General features: G+C 40.9%; 1 protein-coding gene across 2 annotated transcripts; it reads right to left on the reverse strand.

Annotated features, from left to right (window-relative positions):
* Positions 1-338: 338 nt before the first annotated feature.
* sdc4 (syndecan 4) lies at positions 339-24,921 on the reverse strand. Of its 2 annotated transcripts, none has more exons than XM_034135823.1 (5): positions 24,711-24,921; positions 3,631-3,868; positions 3,329-3,372; positions 1,838-2,027; positions 339-571 (listed from the first exon to the last, which is right to left on the reverse strand). In XM_034135823.1, the coding sequence occupies exons 1-5, from the start codon at positions 24,762-24,764 to the stop codon at positions 420-422; spliced, it is 678 nt and encodes a 225-aa protein (XP_033991714.1). In that variant the 5' UTR covers positions 24,765-24,921; the 3' UTR covers positions 339-419. The 2 variants fall into 2 exon arrangements, with proteins under 2 accessions (XP_033991714.1, XP_033991713.1); XM_034135822.1 differs by having other exon boundaries at positions 3,631-3,871; positions 24,711-24,911.
* Between the last annotated feature and the right edge of the window lie 207 nt (positions 24,922-25,128).

The raw sequence follows: 25,128 nt of genomic DNA on the forward strand, positions 1-25,128 counted from the left end.
AATCGTCCAATCCTGTCGCTCCTTTTTCTCCGGGACGAGAGGACCAAAACAAAGCCTCTGATTGGTTAAGAGAGCAGCACCAATATTAGCTAACGTCAGGGAGGAGGAGTCAGTCAATCGATTGAGTTTTCGGGGCTTCTCTCCTGATTCGAGGCACTGTGTGTGTGTGTGTGTGTGTGTGTGTGTGTGTGTGTGTGTGTGTGTGTGTGTGTGTGTGTGTGTGTGTGTAGTGTGTGTCTGCAAGTGTGTGTCTGTAAGTGTGTGTGTGTGTGTGTGTGTGTGTGTGTGTGTGTGTGTGTGTGTGTGTGTGTGTGTGTGTGTGTGTCTGCAAGTGTGTGTCTGTAAGTGTGTGTGTGTGTGTGTGTGTGTCTGCAAGTGTGTGTCTGTAAGTGTGTGTGTGTGTGTGTGGAGGTCAGGGTTTATGCGTAGATCTCTGTGGTCGGGGCTTTCTTGTAGATGGGTTTCTTCCCCAGTTCGTAGCTGCCCTCGTCCTTCTTCTTCATGCGATAGATGAGGAGGAGGATGAGGAGGACGGCGAACATCAGACCAACGGCACCGCCCGCAATCAAAGCTGCAAGAGAAGAAGAAGAAAGACGTTAGAGGACGGAGAAGAATGCAACCATCTTAGTTATTTTATGTCAAAATCTTAAGAACGATTTGGGTAAAATATATAATGACTGATTTTGCAATTCTGATACGATTTCATTTGAAATAGATTTTTGAGCAAGGCAACCGTTAAATATTAATATTATTGAATATAGGTAAAGAATCGGCTGAATTGTTTCGGGTACATCGTTACAGACAGAGAATACCAATCATTGCATCCCTGCTACGTCTTTCATTTGATTTGATCCAACTTTACCCTTCATTTAGTGCAGATTGGACTCCAAATATTAAGTTAAGTGCATTAGCGAATCCTACCTAAATCCTACAAGCTGAGGAAATGATATCATGGTTTGTTTTCTGGAAGAATTCTTCTCTTCTTGATACGGTAGTTTTTAATCATGGATGTAAATATAGAACAGGATATCGTTGGCAAACAAACACATTTTCAAGGTCTTTTGAGAAAGGCTGTTGAAGATTTATGATTTTTTTAGCCTCAACAACCTGTTTGGTTTGAGACCTCGTCAAAAACACAAAATACTTTCACTACAAACTTCCACCTGTCCTGATAGTGTGACCGTTTCTATGCAATATATCTTTTTGTTACCATTCCCACTGCTCTTTTCCTCACTGAAATCAACATTTAGACACGATCGGGAATCCTACAAGCCGAGGAAATGATCGGTTTGTTTTCTTGAAGAATTCCTCTGTTCTTGATACGGTTGTTTTTAAATCATGAATGTAAATATAGAACACATTTCTCAAGGTTATTTTTTTAGCCTCAACAACAGCCTGTTTGGTTTTGAGACGTCGTCAAAAACACAAAATACTTCCACGACAAACCCCCACCTCCATGATACCTATCTTTCTGTGAGTATGTTCCCGAGAGAGTATGTTCCTGAGAGAGTGTGTTCCTGAGAGAGTATGTTCCTGAGAGAGTATGTTCCTGAGAGAGTATGTTCCTGAGAGAGTGTGTTCCTGAGAGAGTATGTTCCTGAGAGAGTATGTTCCTGAGAGAGTATGTTCCTGAGAGAGTATGTTCCCGAGAGAGTATGTTCCTGAGAGAGTGTGTTCCTGAGAGAGTATGTTCCTGAGAGAGTATGTTCCTGAGAGAGTATGTTCCTGAGAGAGTATTTTCCTGAGAGAGTGTGTTCCTGAGAGAGTATGTTCCTGAGAGAGTATGTTCCTGAGAGAGTATGTTCCTGAGAGAGTATGTTCCTGAGAGAGTACTGACCTGCGAGGACCTCGGTCTTGTTGAAGATGCTGTCCTCGCTGGCGTGGGCCATCAGGACGTTGGACGGTAACTCCTCTTCGGTCTCGGCCTTGTTTTCCAGCAGCGGGATCTCGTTAGTGTCCTGCACGATTTCCAACTCGTTGACCGTCGGCCGCTCCACCTCGGGGATCTTGTTGTCGTTCACATCGGGCTGAAAGACGCAGAGAAAGCATTAAAGGATTGCTCCAGGAGCAACACACGGCTTTTAAAATCGTCCGTAATATTTTCATTTCATTTTTATTTGTTCCGTTCATAGGATGAGACCAACACCTACGTCACTTCCGGGCGAAAATGATGGCCCCGCCCACTTTTGGGGGAAAACAACGCAGTCATTTGAATGGCGGTCAATACAAATTCTGACGTTTTTGCCAATCCGATCAGACATGTAAGAACACCGTGGATTTTTGGATCTTCAAAGAGCCCGACCATGATGGCCAGACAGACCATTACATTCAATCATTTGAAATTGACGATCGGGCTCGATATATGGTTAAATTAAAATCAGTAGGCGAGGCCGCAATTTCGCCAGCTGTTACTCTCCTGAGCGAGGCGGAAAATAATTGTTTTATCATGCCAACAAGCTGCCGTGTCGTTTATGGCACCTCAAACATTAAAGGTGGGGTAGGTAAGTTTGAGAAACCGGCTCGAGATACACTTTTTATATTCCATGTAATGCTCTTAACATCCAGATAGCAATGAATATCTGAAGTGCTTTGACAAAAAATCCATACAAAATATCTGTGGAAGCCGTAGTACTGTAAAAAGCACGACCAATCATCTGAGCCGGCCCGGCTAAAGTAACTGGATGGCCTACCTGCCTGTCAGCCTTCCATCTGTGCACAAACTTATCTCGTGCCCTCATTGGTCATGTGCGCGTTCGTGTGTGTTGGAGGAGGGGCTCTGTGAGGAAGTGGCAGATTTTCTCCGGTTGTGTATTTTCAAATTCTAGCGCACTCGAGCTGGTTTCTCAAACTTCCCTACCCTACCTTTAAAACAAATCCAGACGTATTTCTGAACTTCCTCTAAGAAAAAAAGACAGTAAAAGTGGCTTCAGGCTTGACCGCCATTCAAATGACAGCGTTGGTTTCCCCCAAAAGTGGGCGGGGCCGGGATTTTCACCCGGAAGTGACGCATGTGTTACTCTCATCTATAGTATGCAAATATTAATGTATGATAATTGTTAACAAAACGTGTCACAATTTTGACTATCTCTTTTCATAAAAATATTTTACTTAAAATTTTGACTTTTCTGAATTTTTATTCAAAATGTTGACTTTTCCCACTTGACAGATAACGGAAAGAAACAAAACAATAAAACAAGGAAAAGTGCTGGAAAATATCATAACAAAAGGCAGAATTACAAGTATATGGAATAATCCATATCAAATGGAATTCAATCCAGTATTTTACATTATTAGCCTAAATAAATAGCAGAATATTGAAATGTCTCACCTGAACTGACGGCTTGGACTCTCTTCCAGGTGTGGCTGTTGTTGCTGTGGAGAGAAAGCAGATCATTTTATTAATATTACTTGTTAAACGGCTAACTAAAAGACCCACCGTTTTCATTTTGATTATAATATACTTTAGTTCTTATTTTATATTGAAGCACTTTGTTTATAGAAACATTTTCACAAGCTAAAGATTCACAAAGTTTGATTGATATAAAGAAGAAGAAAGGCTCATAAAGACAATTAAAAAAAAAAATCGTACTTTAGTTTAAATGGATAGTAAAAGTATTTGAAGGGACTCACCTCCGTCACCAGACCCGGAGAACTCGTCTTCATCATCGTAATAATCATCCTCATAATCATCATCTCCTTCGCCATCGTTGACGTCATATTCCTGATCGCCTTCATCATCATCGTCGTCTTCGTTGTCCGTGAATCCGAAGTCTGATCCGTTGGGCGAATCTCCCGAAGACTCGATGTGCGTCGACATGGCCGCTGTCTGCGTCGTCTTCATGGGCATCCAGGTCTCCGTCTCCCTCACCTGCTGGCAGAGCACCGTCACTACACCATCCCATAATATCACATATACACAGACACCATCCCATAATATCACATATACACAGACACCATCCCATCATATCATATATACAGGTGGTGGGAAGTAGTAGAGTACAAATACTTCGTTAAAGTACATTTTTCTGGTATCAGTACTTTACTCCACTACTTATTTTTCTGATGACTCTTTACTTTCTACTTCTTACATGTTGAACACAAATACCTGTACTTTCTACTTCTTACATGTTGAACCCAAATACCTGTACTTTCTACTTCTTACATGTTGAACACAAATACCTGTACTTTCTACTTCTCACATGTTGAACACAAATACCTGTACTTTCTACTTCTTACATGTTGAACACAAATACCTGTACTTTCTACTTCTTACATGTTGAACACAAATACCTGTACTTTCTACTTCTTACATGTTGAACACAAATACCTGTACTTTCTACTTCTTACATGTTGAACACAAATACCTGTACTTTCTACTTCTCACATGTTGAACACAAATACCTGTACTTTCTACTTCTTACATGTTGAACACAAATACCTGTACTTTCTACTTCTTACATGTTGAACCCAAATACCTGTACTTTCTACTTCTCTCATTTCCCAAACAGGCTGGTTCCTTTAGTTTGAATGTGTGTTTGGTGGCGTGATCATTATTATTTAGAGTCATTGCGTGCCTATTGATTTGAACACGATCCGTGTATCCATCATTTCCTGGTCTTCTCTAAAGAAGAGGGACCAATGGAAACGTTGTCATGTTGCCGTTGTTCAGCATGGAAACATTCATTAGCTAACAATGACATTATTGTTCTATTAATATAAAGGGAGGTCAGGTACTCTTTAAAACAGCTGCTAGTTATGGGTACTTTTTACTGAAGTACATTTCAAAGCCCTCTTTACTTTGACTTGAGTAAAGAAGTTTAGTCAGTACTTCTACTTTCACCAGAGTATTTTAAACACTAGTATCTGTACTTCTACTTGAGTACAGGATGTGTGTACTTTTGCCATCTCTGAATATATAGTTTAATGGTGACACTCATAACCAGCGTCTCCAAACTGTTCTTTAAACTCAATGATCAAGTGAAAGATGGGGAAAAACGATGCAGAATAATTGAAAATGCTAATTATTACACCATTCTATTTCAATGTAAATACTGCTATATTCTACTATATTCTTTAATTTTAATAAAATAGTTCTCTATCCGTGCACCACGACATCAAGTCAAATTCCTCGTACGTGTGAACCAACCTGGTAATAAACCTGATTCTGATCACAGCCCTAAAAATGACTTCAAAAACAGTGATTCTTACATATGTTTAACTTAATCCACCACACGGACAGACATTTAGTTGTAAAGCTGTTATTTGCAGCATTACACGAATAAAGGGATTTCCCCTGCTCTAATCACTGTGAAGATTAACATAATGAAGACCACCTCCTCTAATCACATTGCTACACACACACACACACACACACACACACACACACACACACACACACAACACACCACACACACACACACACACCACCACACACACACACACACACACACACACACACCCACACCCACACACACACACACACACACCACACACACACACACACACACACACACACCACACACACACCCACCCACACACACACCACACCACAGGACACACACAGGACACACACACACACACACACACCACACAGCACACACAACACACACACACACACAGCACCACACCACACACAACACACACACACCACACACATCACACACAACACACACACACACACACACACACACACACACACACACATCACACCCACACACACACACAACACACACACACACGCACACACACACACCACACCACACACACACACACACACACACACACACACACACACACACACACACACACAGAGAACGGGGTGACGTCACTTTTCGCCGAACTGCATTGTGGGAAGCAGAGCGGCGCTTTCCTGGCGTTTCAGGCTGCAAAAGTTGAGCAATGTTCAACTTTTGAAGCTTCTGATCAGGGATGTCCCGATCACCTTTTTTTGCTCCCGATCCGATTCCGATCATTTGATTTTGACAATCTGCCGATACCGATTTTTCCCGATCCGATCTTTATGTAATGCATTAAGAGAAAAAAAAGGTAACAGATAACGGCTGGTCATCCAACGCGATGAATTCAGCTATCTTGCCTGTTATTTTTTTGGCCTTTTCATTTTTGTTTTGTAACATTAAATAAAAAAAATTAAAAATTATAAAAAAAAAAAAAAAATCCCGATCCCCGATTTTTTTCTCCCGATTCCGATCTTTTGAAAATCACGTGATCGGCTCCGATCCCCGATCACTTGATCGGATCGGGACATCTCTACTTCTGAAGCTTTCGGTGGAAGCGTCAGCCAATCAAATCATATGCCAGTACAAGCTCTAGCCAATCAAACCGCTGCTTGTGTGTCAGGGGCGGGAGATTCATGTGATTGGTTGTTGGTCGAGCTTCGCTGTGTGGACGGGCCGTAAAGGCTTCTCTGAAGAGATGTGTGGAGGAAAAACTAGGCGAGAAAATCCAGTTTTCAGGTCTTTCAAGTTTTTCCTCCCACCCTAAAAAGTAACGTCACATGACAAACAGGATTTCAACCAATCGGCTTCTGGTGTTTTCTAAGTACTCCATGCTTTCAACAATTAGAAAACACCAGAAAAAAGGGACCAAACTGACACAGAAATGGTAAAACGTGTGTAAATACGGTGAATGTATCCTGGTTTCTGAAGCCCTTGATGGTCTTGAGAGCATTGTAATCCCATCAGGCAGGAATGAAATCAAACCAGAGCTAAAACCAGTGGTAGATTAATTAATTGATCACCTAAAGAACATTATTGGCATCAGTTTTTTACAAGTTAGTTAGACGATTAGTCGATCTACAGCTAAATTAATCTGAAAACTACTTTTATAGGCTCATCCATTGATGTTAAGTAATTATTTAATGTGAAAATGTCTTTAAAATATCAAGCTTGTCTCCGGTTTATATAATTTAAAGTGAATATCTTTGGGTTTTCAACTGACAAAAGACATTTAAAGATATAAGCTTATAAAAACAGACGGCTTAGTGACCAAAATAATTATTATCCAGGGGTCTCTCTGCAACAGGAGCACCCCGTAAAATGTTAAAGTGATGCCAGAAAACAATATTTCTGTTCGATACTCATATTTCTGGAGTAATTACACCGTTTTTAAACGAACAGAGCGTCGGACGGCAGAGACAGACTGTCGTTTACGCCAGGAGACATCTTGTATACGGGCGTCATGTTCTCGAGAGAATGTATACAACTATTTAAATATTTCGTCTCTTTTCATTACAATTAATTGAACTATAGACGACATTAGGGTTGCTCTACGAATAAAGGCCTCGCACAATGAGGACGACATGTTTTCACGTTGTTGTGATACGAGAGAGAGATGGGTGGTTTTTTCTAGGCAACCCACTTGCTGAGAACAAAAGCAGACCACAAATTACACTGGAAACCATCAGTGCCATCCCACAACATCCCATTTACTCGCACACACACACACACACACACACACTTTAGTTGACGTCATGAGTTCTCATAATTACTTCCATCTGAGTGCGGCTTCATTGTAAGTGTTAGCTTGTGGTTCAGTGTGTGTGTGTGTGTGTGTGTGTTCTCAAATACTTGGCATAGTAACGGTGTGTGTTTGAAGGTAATCCTTTTTAAAAAGTGGCCTGTTTGAGGGGAAGAAGAAGGAGGGGGGGTTGGGCACCATTGTGACTGCAAAAAGGCTTCAAACAAGGGCGGCCATTTTCCTGTGATCCCTCCGAGCAACAAGGTGACGACGTCTCCTTTGATTCCCTCTCTCCCTCTGCTTCATTATCGGTTCTGTGCAGCCCTGAGCGTGACTCAAACACAGACACATCTAGAGTTTAACATCGTCTACTCACAGCCCAGAGGAGCCGATCTTTTGAATTGAAGTTATTTATATAAAAAGCGGACATAGTTTTGTTCAATTAAACGGGGAATGTTTAGTTTGGAAAGGCTTCATTTATTAAATCACTTAACTCGGTCCTTTACCACGACTGCAACCTCGCTATTTATAAGGTTTGTTACATGTTTATTTTAAAGCTAACTGTTTATAATGTTTACTTGTAGTTAGCCATTTCTATCGTTTAGTTTAAACTAACCATTGTTGTTGTTCATTATAGCCAAGATTTCCATATCTACTAAGTTCACACAGAGTCTTTTTTAAACTAATTATAACTAACTTTTTTTAATTAGTTGACCTTTTTTCAGAATGTTTCCATGTTTCCCCGGCGACTTTAGGAGTTACCCCCTGCTGTTCAGGACTGCACGGTTACTGATCACTGCTCCATTATGTCCTCATTTAAACCCCATACATGGACTGTGTGTGTGTGTGTGTGTGTGTGTGTGTGTGTGTGTGTGTGTGTGTGTGTGTGTGTGTGCCTTTGTGTGAGTGTGTGTGTGCCTTTGTGTGAGTGTGTGTGTGTGCCTTGTGTGTGTGTGTGTGTGTGTGTGTGTGTGTGTGTGTGTGTGTGTGTGTGTGTGTGTGTGTGTGTGTGTGTGTGTGTGTGTGTGTGTGTGAGTGTGTGTGTGTGTGTGTGTGTGTGTGTGTAATCCTAAGCCTTAAAATGGTGACCAGTGGCTCTTCATTTCCTCGCTGCCTGCTGAGTCACTCATTCAGGTGATAATATGGATCGAGTCGGGCTGATTTAATCATGTCTGCCAGCGTGAGCCACATCCAGTCAACACAATAATGTTTAACTGAGAAAGGTTTTACTCCAAGTATTACTTTATGGTTTAACAAAATGACATTTTCTTTAAAGTGTATGCAACCAAACAAGTGTTTCACTCCACATATTAAACCCAAATAAATAAAAAATCATCAACTTTGATTGTTTCATTACACTTCGTTTCACACGTCTGTAGTTAGTTATTCGTTTCTCATTTGAAGAACATTGTAATTTTTAATTAAAGGCAAATCAGGTTTTCAGTTAAAGAAAATGTTCTTATTTTGATATTGTTGAAAGGTTTATTCTCAATTCTCCATGTCAAATTGTTTCCTTGTCTGAAAATAGACTTCATTTCACTGCCAAAATATTTCCTGTTATTTCCTGTTCAGCCAAAGACTTGTGAAAACAGAATAACTATTTGTGCTTTTGACTTCCAGCCAGGGTTTGACTGATAAGCGAACAACAGGTCTAATACCAAGAAAAGCCAATATGTCCGTGCTCGTCAGTGTCCTTCAGGGTCAATAAACCCTCCCTACCGTCTGTCCTCAACCTTTAAAGCCACCTACGGTAAAGTGTGGACATTCATTCATGCCCCAGAAAAAAGAAAATCCAACTAAACTCCAGCGTTTGTGTTTCTGGAACAACAGGGCGAGCGGGACCTGTCCCAACAGGTCCATTCATCGAGGCAGCGCCGGAAGAAACGGATCAAAAGATGAAGCGTTTCTCGTATGATTTACTCTCCCATTTCGGGGGAGATTCTGTCTTTACGACGTTTTCCCAGGAAGCAGAGCCAGGACGGGATTCAGGCCAATTCTCCGTCTGCACGGAAAAAAACCAAGCTCTGTGTTCCCAAATCCAGGAATGTGTTCAGGAACAACAGAAACAGGAAGTATCTGCGTCACCAGACCTGGGAGCCAGAACGGAGAAGACGAACAAAAGATGGAGGGTCTCCATTACTTCTTAAAAAGGTCACCTATTATGCAAAATCCTCTTCTTCACGTCTCGTCTTCATCAACATGTGTCCCCTCTTCTTCACGTCTCTTCTACATCAACATGTGTCCCCTCTTCTTCATGTCTCTTCTTCATCAACATGTGTCCCCTCTTCTTCATGTCTCTTCTTCATCAACATGTGTCCCCTCTTCCTCATGTCTCTTCTACATCAACATGTGTCCCCTCTTCTTCATCAACATGTGTCCCCTCTTCTTCACGTCTCGTCTTCATCAACATGTGTCCCCTCTTCTTCACGTCTCTTCTACATCAACATGTGTCCCCTCTTCTTCATGTCTCTTCTTCATCAACATGTGTCCCCTCTTCCTCATGTCTCTTCTTCATCAACATGTGTCCCCTCTTCTTCATGTCTCTTCTTCATCAACATGTGTCCCCTCTTCCTCATGTCTCTTCTACATCAACATGTGTCCCCTCTTCTTCATCAACATGTGTCCCCTCTTCTTCACGTCTCGTCTTCATCAACATGTGTCCCCTCTTCTTCATGTCTCTTCTTCATCAACATGTGTCCCCTCTTCTTCATGTCTCTTCTACATCAGCATGTGTCCCCTCTTCTTCATGTCTCTTCTTCATCAACATGTGTCCCCTCTTCTTCATGTCTCTTCCACATCAACATGTGTCCCCTCTTCTTCATGTCTCTTCTTCATCAACATGTGTCCCCTCTTCCTCATGTCTCTTCTACATCAACATGTGTCCCCTCTTCTTCATCAACATGTGTCCCCTCTTCTTCATGTCTCTTCTACATCAACATGTGTCCCCTCTTCTTCATGTCTCTTCTTCATCAACACGTGTCCCCTCTTCCTCATGTCTCTTCTTCATCAACATGTGTCCCCTCTTCTTCATGTCTCTTCTACATCAACATGTGTCCCCTCTTCTTCATGTCTCTTCTTCATCAACATGTGTCCCCTCTTCTTCATGTCTCTTCTACATCAACATGTGTCCCCTCTTCTTCATGTCTCTTCTTCATCAACATGTGTCCCCTCTTCTTCATGTCTCTTCTTCATCAACATGTGTCCCCTCTTCCTCATGTCTCTTCTTCATCAACATGTGTCCCCTCTTCTTCATGTCTCTTCTACATCAACATGTGTCCCCTCTTCTTCATGTCTCTTCTTCATCAACATGTGTCCCCTCTTCTTCATGTCTCTTCTTCATCAACATGTGTCCCCCTCTTCTTCATGTCTCTTCTACATCAACATGTGTCCCCTCTTCTTCATGTCTCTTCTTCATCATCATGTGTCCCCTCTTCTTCATGTCTCTTCTTCATCAACATGTGTCCCCTCTTCTTCATGTCTCTTCTTCATCAACATGTGTCCCCTCTTCTTCATGTCTCTTCTTCATCAACATGTGTCCCCTCTTCTTCATGTCTCTTCTTCATCAACATGTGTCCCCTCTGTGGAAAGAGACTCTGAAAGTTTCAGGAACAAAGATTCTCTCTCTTTTTGATCCATTTCTATAAAAACCTGTCTGAAAATGAGCTGATCAGATTTTGGCCACTTGATGATGTCATAACGATGTTTTGTCTTGTGTAACCATTAGCCAATCAGCAACCAAGGTAACCCCCCCCCCCTTATCACCTGAATCTTCTCCTAGAGCACCATTGAGTTCTTTTTAACCAAATGTCTCTCAGAGGGGTGTGGGGAGGGGCTCCTTATTTTCATCTAAAGTAACAGACAGAGAATCAGCACTTTGGAAACAGGGCTGAAACAGAGGGGATTATGGGTAATGCTGCAATGATCTGTTTGGCATTTCAGCCAATCAGAGACAGGTTCTGTATATATCTGAGACCTGTGATATATTGATGAAGAAGAGGATGATAGGGGACCTTTAAGTAAAACTTTTCACACTGGTGAAGAAAACCGGGTCGTGCCACCAAGTCAACATGGAAATCCACTCCAATATGAGGTTTTACGAATTATCAAACCAATCTGATTACGGCACAGATCCCTAAAATGCATTCTTTAGATTATCAAGAATGTGGATATCCTAAAAGCTCACGATTAGCATCTCTGCTAACCATTGTTTAGGGGAGAAAGTCCTTTAGGGTCTGAAATAAAGCATGTTATTCACGAGGGAAATATCTGGCTCGACCGCATTATTTGTCGGACATATTCAAAAATCAACATGTTGTCCTCCCCAATCATATACTCTGCTAATGTGAAACAGCTGATAAGCAGCCGGATGTGGGTTACAGCCAAACCAAATGGATTTAATGGAGAGCATTGGGAATTAATATTTCTGTTTGTGGTCGTGACGCACGCCATGTTGAGCGTTTCAATCGAGTATTGAACCGCGGCAACAATGGACTTCACCCTCTGTCACTAAAGCATGAAGGACCCAGTCAGTACAAGCTTTGGCATTTCATCAAAACTCCTTTCCCTTTGTTTTAAAAAGGAAAGCCTCTTAATTACAGAAACACTCACAGGACTGCAGTCTGACGACACAAACGAGCCGTATTCAACAGTTTAAATAACGGTGAAAGCTCTCGTCGGATGAATGAAAGCCTTCTATAGTTCATTAAAACTCTTAAATTACAAAGAGCATTGTTTAGGGCAGCACCATTTGGAAAACAATTACAAAAAATGCAATTTGTTTGACTGATATTGTGATATGATTACCAATATTATCATTTTCATTGATCTGCACCAACCAGATATTATGTTGTAAATGATTACAGGTCTATCTCGGCAGCTTCATAATAATTCAATCAAAATTGTATTTATACACATAATAATAAAAATAATAGATTACATTTATATAGCGCCTTTCAAGGGACCCAAGGCTGTGAACAAACAATCAAGTAGGGCAAATAATAAAGTACAAATTAAATAAATAGCAGGGGGACTGTGATGGGTTAGGGGTCAAAGGCCATGGTGAACAGGTGAGTTTTTAGTATCGACTTGAAGATGTCCAAATCTAGCCTTTAACACATATTGTGCATCCTGCAATTTACAATGAAATGTCTACCCTGGAGGTCCCAAACTCCTCCCCCCCCCCATTCCCTGAAAGAAAGTACGTCAAGACAGCCGCCAGTGCATCTTATCTTAATAACAAATATGTACGACTAAAAAGGCTCACACTGGTGAAGAAAACCGGGTCGTGCCACCAAATCAACATGGAAATCAGCTCCGATATGAAGTCTTACGAATTGTTAAACCAATCCGATCACGGTACAGAAAAATCCCCAAGATGCATACTTTAGATTTCCAAGAATGTGGATATCCTAAAAGCTCATGATTAGCATCTCTGCTAACCATTGTTTAGGGGAGAAAGTCCATTAGGGTTTAACAAATATTGTGGATCCTGCGATTTTCAATGAAATGTAAATGAATGGTGTATCCCTGGTGTTGTTTCCCCGTCTTGCGGCACACTTAACCCCCGAGTCTAGCCTCTTGTCCCGTCCTGGGCTTGTTTATCCACCCTGGAGGTCCCAAACTCTCCAGTCCCCCCCCCCTATTCCCTGAAAAGAAAGTCCGTCAAGACAGCCGCCACCCAGCCTTCGGCCTCCGTCCCTCGCATTGACACCAAACAATGCCTCTGGACTCCTCAAGAGCATATCAATGACCGAGGGTAACCGGGGGTAAGCCTCCAGCAGCCTCCCCTTCATTAAACCGGGGAAACAATCCCTCCATCTGCCGGCACACTGAGAGGCATCTGCTCCATTCACACGGTGGAGAGGAGGAGGAGGAGGAGGAGGAGGAGGAGGAGGAGGTACAGAGAAGAAACACCAGCTCGCAGGAATGTGCTTCCTTATTCTTTGTGGCGTCCGGATACTTTAACCAGCAGGATTTGCACCATTTTTTACTTTTTAGATAAACTTCTGACCCCTTGAACACACACACTTTATACTGTATATATCATTTGGACCTTCACACCCTCCCTCTTGACTTTTATACGATCCAAAGGGCCTCGTAATAAGGGAGCGATCCATTATGGGCTCATTACTTTGTGAACATCATAAAGGGTTTCGTCTGAAAACGACCCGTTTACTTTTTCCATTGGAGGCCTCATTTGTCCGCTGATGAACACCTACGACATGTTGCATGCTGGTTTTTACAGGAACTCAAACACACACTCTCTCTTGCTCCGACAGTCCAGCTCTAGATTCCTTCTACCTACGCCCGGTCTATCTATAGCAGCATCTCCACCTACCAACACCGTGTGAGACTCTACGCCGATGATACACGCCGTTATCTTCACAACGTACAGATGGAGGCCGTAGGATGTATAGTTTTAATTCAGGCAAACATTTATTTTCATTATCAATACATCTGGAGATTGCTTTCCATAAGAATCATTTCCTTTTTTGTTGTATAAAAAGTACTTTAAAGCATCAATACTAATACACCGAAAGTAAAAGTACTAACTGACGTAGTATCTTCCATTTCCTACCATTACTACATTTGATTGACCTTATAACCTTTGCTAGCTAAACCTATATCATAATGTATAGCTTGAGGTAGCGCTGTGCGATTATGGCAAAAATTATAATCACGATTATTTTGGTCAATAATTGAAATCACGATTATTAAAAAACGATTATCCATTTACTTTGAAAACATCCATTTATTGAAAAAAAAAAATGTGAACAGTATGTTTTTAACAGTTGATTACCCTGAACTTTAAGTTTAATTCAACAGAAAACCCCCCAAAAAAAAAAAAAGTGATTACATTTTTTTTTTTTTTTTTTTTAAATAAAAATAATCGTTTTATTTCGATTACATTGTTTTCGTAATCGTTGCAAGCCAAAATCGTAATCGAGATTAAAATACGATTAATTGCACAGCCCTAGGTTGAGGTATATTTGCAATATAGCTAGTAACAAATGGTGTAAAATACATGTAGTGGAGTAAAGAGTACATCAAGTGGTGGGGTAAAAGTATGAAGTGGCATAATCCATTGAAGTACAAGTACCTCAAATGTTACTTTGGTGCAGTAAATGTTAGTCACATTCCAGCATATATTTATTCAAATTACTCTACATAATAAGTACACAACTACTACGTGATGAACTTGTTGAGTCAATCAGGGCCGGTCGATCGTCATCAGCAGGACAAATATGACTCTGGACAGCGAGTCATTCGGTTGCATTCAGCCCTGACTATGACCTGCTTTGCATTTGGTTTTCTTTCCGTCTGTTGGAGATAAGGCCGAGCAGAACACACACCGTCGATTCAGTCCACAATGATAAGCCTAATTACATTTTGATGAGCTCCTCCTGGGGGAACGTTCCCAGTCTTATCGTAACACCCTTTATTGGTCACTTCCTCCCACCGATGAGTCTCGGACGATTCCCCGCCATCCAAGACCGATGGACAAATAATCCGAAAGCCCGGAGTGAGTCGAACTCTTACAGATGCCTCTCTAAATGTCTTCCCATTTTCTCGTGTTTGATGTCAGTCCCTCAGGCGGGCATATCGCTGCCTCACATCAAAAGACGTTACAGCCCAATAGACTAAATGTAAGCTACTGAGGAGTTATTATCAGCCGGGAGATCGGCTGGAGGCTGCAGGATGTAATAAGAGAAAGGCAGGGAAACAGGAAATATCCCTCTGAGACAAATCAACTCAGTGTTTAATAAAAGTCTGCAAGGAAGAACGGATGCAAGTCATGCCAGATATTTATCATTTTGAGTTTTTTTGGACACATGAGGATGTCTATTCATTCATACTGGGTATCAGTCACAAAGACTCTGATTCATCTTAAAGTGGAGATGATCAACTTGACTCTTTCTCCGTTGTAATTCTGGATTAGTCTAATTTCTGGTTCGTAATGTTACCTTAACCTTAACATTTGGCTTCATTTAGATCATAAAAAAGGGCTTTTGTACTTCCCAAATTGAGAAAAAGGGCTGGATGAAACGTGACCAAGTCGTAGTTATTTCACACAACTGCTCAAGACAAATGAAATGTTCTCCAGACATTGACTAACGGATGACGAAGAGATTTCTTTCTCATGTCGGTGGTTAATCTTCAGCTTCCTTCAGCAAATATTGATGCATGAGCTCAACAACACATCACATTATGAATCACAGACTAAATGGGTTTTTTCTGGTAGCGATTAACCTGTTGAGGCAGTCGTCGGGTACTTTGACTTTAAACAATGCATCTGCTGAAACCTCTAAAAGTGCACTAAAAACACTTTAAATGTTATTTGTTTACCTCGCACATGGCTGGTTTTATGCCATGCGTTTTAGTTTTGAACAGAGCAAGGCTAGTTAGGCTAACCACATACGATATACTCATAACTCTAATGTCCAACATGTCCTTTACTTTCACTTGAGTAACATTTTGAATGCAGGACTTTTACTGTAACAGAGTATTCCTACACTCTGGTACTTCTACTTTTACTCAAGAACAAGATCCGAGTACTTCTACTTTTACTCAAGTACAAGATCTGAGTACTTCTACTTTTACTCAAGTACAAGATCCGAGTACTTCTACTTTTACTCAAGTACAAGATCCGAGTACTTCTACTTTTACTCAAGTACAAGATCTGAGTACTTCTACTTTTACTCAAGTACCAGAGGAGTACAATACGAGTACATCACATGTGGCTCCTTCCAGGTCCTATACTGCTGATATTTTAAACAGTGCTTCATTTTGGTAAATCCACACATCAGCAACTTTCTCCATCTCGTTGTTAAAAGTGTTTATTCCTGTGGTTCTGTGGGGGGGGGGGGGGGGGGGGGGGCTGTGGCACTCTGCCAGGGGTATGCTAAATAGTGAGCGTTTAATTAAAAATAATGGCATGGTGCTGTATCATTAAAAAGTGCACAACTAAACCTGAGGCAATGAAACTGGCATCTTGTGTTCATTACTTCCACCCAAATGTGTTTGAGAAGCCCTATTTTAGGCATATGAAAAACTGATTGCCAATTTCTCATGTTTTTTTTATCTTACCAAGTAGGCATTTTGTCCAATTTACAACATGGCTCTGCTCAAACACCTATAGGTAAATACTACAGTAATGGCAGCTTAATTATCCAATACACAAAAACTCTGCATGATAGGTTTTGGTTCCCGTTTAGACCGGCTGTTTGAGCAACTGGAGGTCCAATGTAGAGAGGTAGAACACACACACACACACAGAAACCATTTTGCCAGTACACACCATATCAAAGAGACACTGCAGAAATGAGACGCATTCGTCAGGAAGGATGTGTGAATAAGGGGAAGCCCTCACACCAACAAAAAGGGCCTGTGTGATCTGTGGTGTGTGTGTGTGTGTGTGTGTGTGTGTGTGTGTGTGTGTGTGTGTGTGTGTGTGTGTGTGTGTGTGTGTGTGTGTTGCGGTGAGACAAATTCCCTGAGAACAGAAACAATTGTTCACAATAAGTGTTTACCATAGAAGAGCTACAAAAATCCCCACAATAAACATCTTGAGAATAAATGCTCCATTTCCAGTAAAACCCGTATGCTTCTAGAAGGGCCACTGCCATGCCACATTCATAAACTTATGAAAAACAAGCAATCTTTAATTTGATGGTTTAAAAGTCCACATTGGGCTGCGATTAATGATTATTTTGATCATCGACTAATGCGCACGTCTCTGATTTGCCTTTCGTTTCCATGCGACTGTACAAAAACGTCAGATTTTTTACTTCACGGTAGGGCTGTTCAATTAATCGTATTTTAATCTCGATTACGATTTTGGCTTGCAACGATTACGAAAACAATGTAATCGAAATAAAACGATTATTATTTTAATAAAAAAAAAAAAAGGAATGTATTTTTTTTTATTGGTTTTTCAGTTGAATTATACTTAAAGTTCAGGGTAATCAACTGTTAAAAACATACTGTTCACATTTTCAAAGTAAATGGATAATTGTTTTTAATAATCGTGATATCAATTATTGACCAAAATAATTGTGATTATGATTTTTGCCATAATCGCACAGCCCTACTTCACGGTCAAACACGAATCCAAGCATTCAAGGAGTTGAAGCCAGAAAATACTTGGAAAAAAATGCTAACTATAGTTTGCCTAATCAAATAACGTGAAACTAAAAGCAAGCCATAGGGTGGGGGAAGTCAGCCTTCAGGTCCACAACACTTCAACCGTTTCCTTCAGTCCACATGTTCTGAAAGTGTTTGAAACCAGCCGTAAACTAGTCACACTACAGTCGGAGATATGAAGTCAACATTATTGGAAGTTCTGATTTTGTTTCCCAGCCCTAGGGTGGAGCAATTTTGTATTATTATATTTGATGCACCCCTCCCTCCAAAGTCAGATACATCTGCTGTGCTTGGGGGGGAATAAACCGCTAAGTGCATGAGCGCTGAGAGTTGGAGCGTCCTGCTTCAGGCCTGGAACAACCATCTGTCAGAGTATGACGGGGTATCATGGGACATCAAACAGCCTCCCTGCAGGCGCTACATCTCCCAGAGGAAACACAGCCAGGCTCATATTGCATGTTCTGCCGTGGCCTCTATATATTTGTACTACTCCACCACCAAACCACAAAGGCTTTTCTTTTCAAGAATGGGGGAGGTGGCGCCGGAGAAGAACTGCCGCCTTAAGAGGCATGTTTCCCAGGCTGTCGGTGTAGATCAGAAGGTGGTGGTGGTGTTCACCTGTAGACCTGAAACAGCTGGTCAATAGATTGGACTGAAAATATGTTGTAGTGATGAAGATGTTCTTAATTGGCAAATGTTGGGTTGTACTCAACACAGAAACACTGGTTTCCCAGAAAGTGTTGAGTGTGTAAAGGAGAGTTTAGTTGCTATTTAACCTTGAAGCGAATACAAATCTGACCACGTTCGATAACTCGATATAATTGGAAACTCATTGATTGTTCGTTATTTTTCTATTGTTCCTGCTTCTCAAAATGACAGGATTTCTTGACGTGATATATTTGCAAGCAACTTGAAGTGATTCAAGAACTACAGCAGGGTCACATGACTTCACGTCACCAGCGCTAAAGGCAGCTAATGTCGGGCTATAAAGGAAATACAGTCGTCTCATTTAGACACGTGTTAGCAACCTCAGTTTTTAAATCCACCAGTGGGGTATTATTTACTGATGTATTTTATGTCGTGGCACAACATGTTAAAATCTCTTCACCTTGTGTTAACCACAGACATCATTTCAGGCTAACAAGCAAACACACATTCAGAGAACCATTAACTTCAATCCACATATTCTCATCTTGATAAGATTAATAGAAAATATGAGTTAGTTGCCATCACTTATAGGCTATTCATTTTAAAACTAAAAAAGTGGATCCAGCACACAAAGAGTTGGATGAAAGTTATATAACCAGAATAGGAGGGGGGGGTTTATGGTCGACTTCTGCCCTTAATGTATTCATATAGTTCACATTACAAGTGCCAGAATATGTAGTGGTTGAAATGGAGGGGGAATCAGGTTCTCCACAGCGCTCCATCGAAGGCAGTGAGGAAAGAACCCCTCCCCTCTCCGGGCCAACATTCCTCCACCCAAAGGGATTTTATAGACCAGCGGACAGCAATGCAGGAACCATTATTACATCCTAACGATACTATTTATCATGCTCCCTCCTTCCCTGCACTCTTTTCACCACACAGGCTTTCAGAGCAGCCCATCATGCAAAAGAGACAAAAAAAAAAAAACCATGGCTCATTATCGTGCAAATGATTCGTGGCCTAAATGCAAAACCAGTGGCATTCCAACAAGATATAACAAATGGACTCTGCCCCACGGCTCCAAAGGCAACAAGCTGAGGTTTGGAGGAGAAACGTGGATTAACTCGGGGGCAAAGAGGATTTTTTTTTAACCCTGATTAACAAGCAAAGTTGCCAGTACAAGCACATTTGGCAACTTAAAGGGGACCTATCATGCAAAATGCACTTTTGTACGTCTTTTCTACATGAATATGTGTCCCCGGTGTTCCAGGGAACTCACCAAGTGTCAGAAAACACAACCCTCTCTATTTTCCTCCATACCCAAATCTCTAAAAAAGGGGCTGCAACGGATCTGATCAAAACTGATCCAGATTTGAACACTGTCCTGACGTCAGGACAGTGGCGCTACGGCTATTGGGCCAACTCCACCAATCAGGAGGAGACAGCCACGGCCATTGCTGTTCGAAAGCGCTGGAGACGCTGTAGTACATATGCCAGGCCTGTAGGTGGTGCTGTTCTCACTGAATCAGCCCTTGCTAAAACAGAGCTAGAAAATGTCAAATTGAGCAAAATGAGGCATGGCTAAAATGCATGATCTGTTTGGTATTTTGAAAAAGAAAAAAGTATAAATATGCCTTATATAGGTATGGACCTACACTATATTATTATTATATAGCATGATAGGTCCACTTTTAAAAAGGGAATTTGACCCTGGAAATGTGAGTCAAAGTATGAGAGTAATCTTGACAAACTGCCTCCTTTATTTGAGACAAAAACAGTTACTGTACCTTCTTATCTTTAACCTTCACCTAAAACTTGCTTATGAAGGAGTTATGTGCTCCCGTACATGGGCAGAAAATGCTGAGGCTATTGGAAAAAAAGAAAAGCAAGAAGAACAGGATTCGTGTGTCATCTCGGACAAACTGATAAGGCCTCAGCACGACCACAGCTACACAGAACTAACAGAAATCAGAATGGTGGACCTCAAAGATTTGTTCTACCTCGGGCTGCACAAGGCTTTGCTAAATGAAGCAATAACTTCCCAGGATTAGACAAGTCTCCTCTTGGCATCCACTTGATCTAACTCCATTGGTATGAAAAATTCCAATCATGCCTGTGGCTCTTAGACAAACTTGCATTCAGAGCATGTTCTTTTGTCAGGTAGCAGAACATTGTTATCGATTAGCTGGGAACGCCAAGCCCACATACCAATAATGACCTCAGTGGGAAGAGAAGAAGAAAGGGCTGGGAGGAGGGAGGGAAGGATTGTCATAGCTCAGAGGCTAAGTATCCATCAAAGGAAAGCTGCCGAAGCAGGAATGACAATAGATCAGAGAAGCAGAAACTGGGAACAGACGGGAAGACTAAAAAAAAGGCGAAATCTAGAAAGTAAAAAAAGCCGTAATAGAAACACATCTTGGTGGGAAAGCTGTAGGTGTCTCCGCACTAGAGTGTCCCTGATGAAAAGGCCCCAGGGCCCTATTGAGAACCCTCCAAGTGTGCAAAATCCCCAAGAGGGCCGGTCAAGGTCACCAAAGGTCACATTCCAGAGAGGAAATCAAAAAAGAAGAAGAAGAAGAAGTGGGGGGGACGAGATGAGGCAGCAGAAGCTACAAGGCTCTGAGGAATGTGGCAGCTTGTTAAAGCCGAGGAGGATCCGACCAACTGTGAGCGATTCGTTGGGAAGTGCCTGACGCTCCTCAATCCGGGATTATTGTCCCAAGAGTTAGTGGTTTAACATGTTGGACGTTTCTAGGGCTGTACCCGAATATCCGTTCGTTGGAGTACTATTCGGGTTTTCAATTTCGTCATTTGGATTTTCATTTTTTTTTTTCTCAAATTGAATTTATTGAAATCTCCAATATCAACGTAAGAGCTTGTGCCTCTTCGGGGGGTGCTAACACTTAACCATAAACGTTATTGTTTACTTTCTCCGTCTTTATATGTAGATATTACTTTTCTCCGTTAATCTCCGTCACGTTGTTTCCATAGCAACAACAACTTCCTGTCAACAGCGCTAACTCTCCTTCAAAATAAAAGCATGTCCATAAATAGGAAGCCAAGCCAAATTACACTTAAGACATATACAACTGCAACGAAAGTAACAAACACAATGAGATATCCTTTTCAATTCCAAACACAAATTGGGTTACATTAACAAATAACTATAAAACAACAATACTGTAGAATAACAAAATGAATGCCGTGAATACACCGAAATACACGTGTTGAAGCGGTTCGCTGCTGATTACGACTATAAAGGAACTACAGCACGGTCACATGACTTCACGTCACCACCGCTAAGCTAAAGGCGGCTGATGTTGAGCCTGATGACGTTTAGTCGTCTCATTTAGACACTTGTTAGCAATTTAACTGTTTTTAAATCCACCAGTGGGGCATTTACTGACGTATTTTATGTCGTAGAATAAAAATCTATTCAGCTTGTGTTAACCACAGACTTCATTTCAGGATAACAACCAAAAACATGTTGTTTCTGAAAACTGGAAGGGCTAAATGATAATACATTTCCAGGCTTTATGACACATTCCTGCAGCCCTCTATTTCAGGCATGCACTCCAGTCGGGAAGGTCTGGTAAAGCCAGTGTTTTGTTGCCCTTTAACACCATTTGTACTGACCAACTGGGCCGACATAGGGGGGGCAGGGTGGGTCTGTGTGGGTGGGTGGGTGGCATCCAGAGAGCCTGCATCAGTTAGCACTCCAGTACACACAAACTAAATCACAAGTATCCAAACGTCCAAGAATCTACTGTTTTAGAGTAAATACAGAAAGAGATGCTAAATTCCCAAAATAAGACCAAAGTCATACTGTGTTCTTTACTTTTCTGCAAACACCATTATCAGATATATTCTCACGTTTTCCAACTATGCTCAAAACAAATCAAGAAAAGCTAAATAATCTCCAAGGGACAATTATTTTAATTCATAACAAATCACTGAATTAATCGACTTTAATTCAGGCCTAAATATGACATGATCCCAGGTTTCTGCTTAATATATAGGGCTGTGCGATTATGGCAAAAATCATAATCACGATTATTTTGGTCAATAATTGATATCACGATTATTAAAAACGATTATCCATTTACTTTGAAAACATCCATATATTGAAAAAATAAATTTAAACAGTATGTTTTTAACAGTTGATTACCCTGAACTTTAAGTATAATTCAACAGAAAAAAAAAAAAAAAAAAAAAAAAACATTTTCTTTTTTTTTTTAAATTAAAATAATAATCGTTTTATTTCGATTACATTGTTTTCGTAATCGTTGCAAGACAAAATCGTAATCGAGATTAAAATACGATTTAATTGCACAGCCCTATATGACCACTTCCTGTTTCCATCTACACTGCATGAAAGCTAACCGAATACAACCATCATCCAAACACTGTCACGTGATTGCATGCATTAGGCCAGATACATCCGACTAATCCATTTAATAACCATCTCATCCCATCCTCCACACGTTACTCTAAACACACCACCATCACCGCATATTATGATCAAACTGGGTGACGGTAAAGTAAACGTGTCAAGAATATACAGGACAACAAAGGGAAAACAGACGTGACGTTGTATTAAACAGCCCATGCAAACAAATCAGAAAAAGGGGAATTACCGAGCAGTAATTACAGGACGGGACTCTTTAAAATACGTCCCTGGGAAATAACATGTGTGTAAAGTTAGCCACCTCCAGCTCAGTGACGCTCCTCCACTCGCATTCCTCCAGGATTAAGTCAGCCTTTAGCTTTCCACAACACAGCAAGACACTGTTTACCTTATCTGCTGAATCTGAGGAGGGGTCATTTCGACTGGGACCTCCACAGAAAACACGTCATAGCGACATCATGTTAAAAAACATGTTGGTGTATGAGTTTTCACACATTCTTTAGGCTTCATATTGGAAAATGTGTCACATTTCATATGAAATATCCAATGAAAAGCTGATCTATTTACAGTATTTTGTGTACATGCTCAGTATTGTGTCTTACATAGTTTCATAGTATTTTATATTTACGTCCGTCAGTTTTACAATTTTTAAGAATTTTCCCATGTTTTGTATAAGTGTTTCTTTCACAGTTCTTTTGCACAAATGTTATAGTATTTTTAAATATTCTTGAATTTTTTTTAATCCTACACATTCAAGTATTTTCCCAACTTCTTGTAGTATTTTTTGGACATTGCTTACATATATATTTTATAGTTTGTTATACTTTTAAATGTCATTTTTTCTGTTCTTTACTCATTACTTTTTTGCTGAGAAAATATCTGAAATAAGAAAAACATGATAAGAAGGAAACATCTTTCCTTCTTATCCAGCCACAACAACGCCATGACAAACACACACACACACACACAGACACACACAACAAACTGAGCTCGACAGTCTAGTTTGCACCTCCGTTGTAAATAATAAGAGGATTTAAATCAGAGGTGGGCAATCTTTCTTTTACTAATTAATCAAAGAGTCATTCATGTTAAGATAACGTCGCAGTGATTGGCCATCAGAGGCAGGAAAAGTGACTCCAGCTACCCCCCACCTGGGCCCCATGCTGGATAATAGCTGTGTGTGTGTGTGTGTGTGTGTGTGCGTGCGTGTGCGTGTGCGTGTGCGTGTGTGTCCCAACCAACACACTGGACTCTAACCTCACTCAGGCAGTGAAGCTAACTGGCTAACAACATTGAAGATAATCCAACAAACCATCTCACTCTGAAAACAAGTTTAAACGTTCAAAAATATAAAAACCAAATATACAGTGATGGAAAGAAACCAAGTACATTAACTCAAGTACTCTAGTTAAGTACACATCTGAGGTACTTGTAGGCCTACTTTTCTTCAGTATATCAATCATACTACCTTATACTTCTACTCTCCTACATTTTGAAAGCCAATTTAGTATTTTTTACTCCACTGCATTTATTTTTGCAGTCTTATTTACTTTATAAATTCAGATGTTGACACACAATACTTACTACAGTACACAGATCTTGTACTTGAGTAAGAGTAGAAGTACTCAGATCTTGTACTTGAGTAAAGTGTTCTCAAAGCTGGTAAAGGAGCAGCTAGTTTGAATGACTTTGTATACTGCAGGGTAGCTTGTGGATTTACTCCAGGTGGAACTAAAGTCTGATTTAACACTTGGTTATATTTCACATCATTCATCCACATCTGTGAAGTAACTAAAGGTATTAAATACAGGTAGTGGAGGAAAAGTACACCATTTACCTCTGAACTGTAGAGGAGGAGAAGTACACAGTAGCAAAACATTGAAATACTCAAGTACATCAGACGTGTACTAGTACAGTACTTGAGTAAAAGTACTTCACACCCTGCACGTTAATCCTCAACACGGTAGTAACGTCTTTGGTAACCGTTGGAACTTTTTCAAACTTTGTCAGAAATGTTTTCAGTAAAACAACTTACCGACTCTGAGAAGACGGATGCGGATAAAAGCAGCACGAGGCCGAGGGTCAGCATGGCTCTCGTGAGTTTAGGTAGCTTTAACGTTGTAAAAGTGATATTAAAAAGCAGCGGTGTTTCCTCGGGTTTCTCAGTATAGTCCAACGGAAGCTCTTTTATCTCCTTCTTCACGCGGTGTTTCTCTCTGAGCCTCCACGGTGTGCTCGCGCTTATATATTTGGGAGAAGCGAACTCTACCCCCCGACTCTCCGCCAATCAGAGACGCGCTGTGACGTCACGCTTTCGCTACCTTCTCGAGATAATTTACGGTAAACAGGCCCCGCCCCTCTCTGACGCTCGGATGATGCCCGGAGGAGGGCAACAAAAGAGAAAAAGCACAGATATTTCTTATTTCTTTTGTTTCTTTGTTGTTGGTTCAGCT

The sequence above is a fragment of the Trematomus bernacchii genome, unplaced genomic scaffold, assembly GCF_902827165.1.
Source record: "Trematomus bernacchii unplaced genomic scaffold, fTreBer1.1, whole genome shotgun sequence".
NCBI classification, from domain to species: domain Eukaryota; kingdom Metazoa; phylum Chordata; class Actinopteri; order Perciformes; family Nototheniidae; genus Trematomus; species Trematomus bernacchii.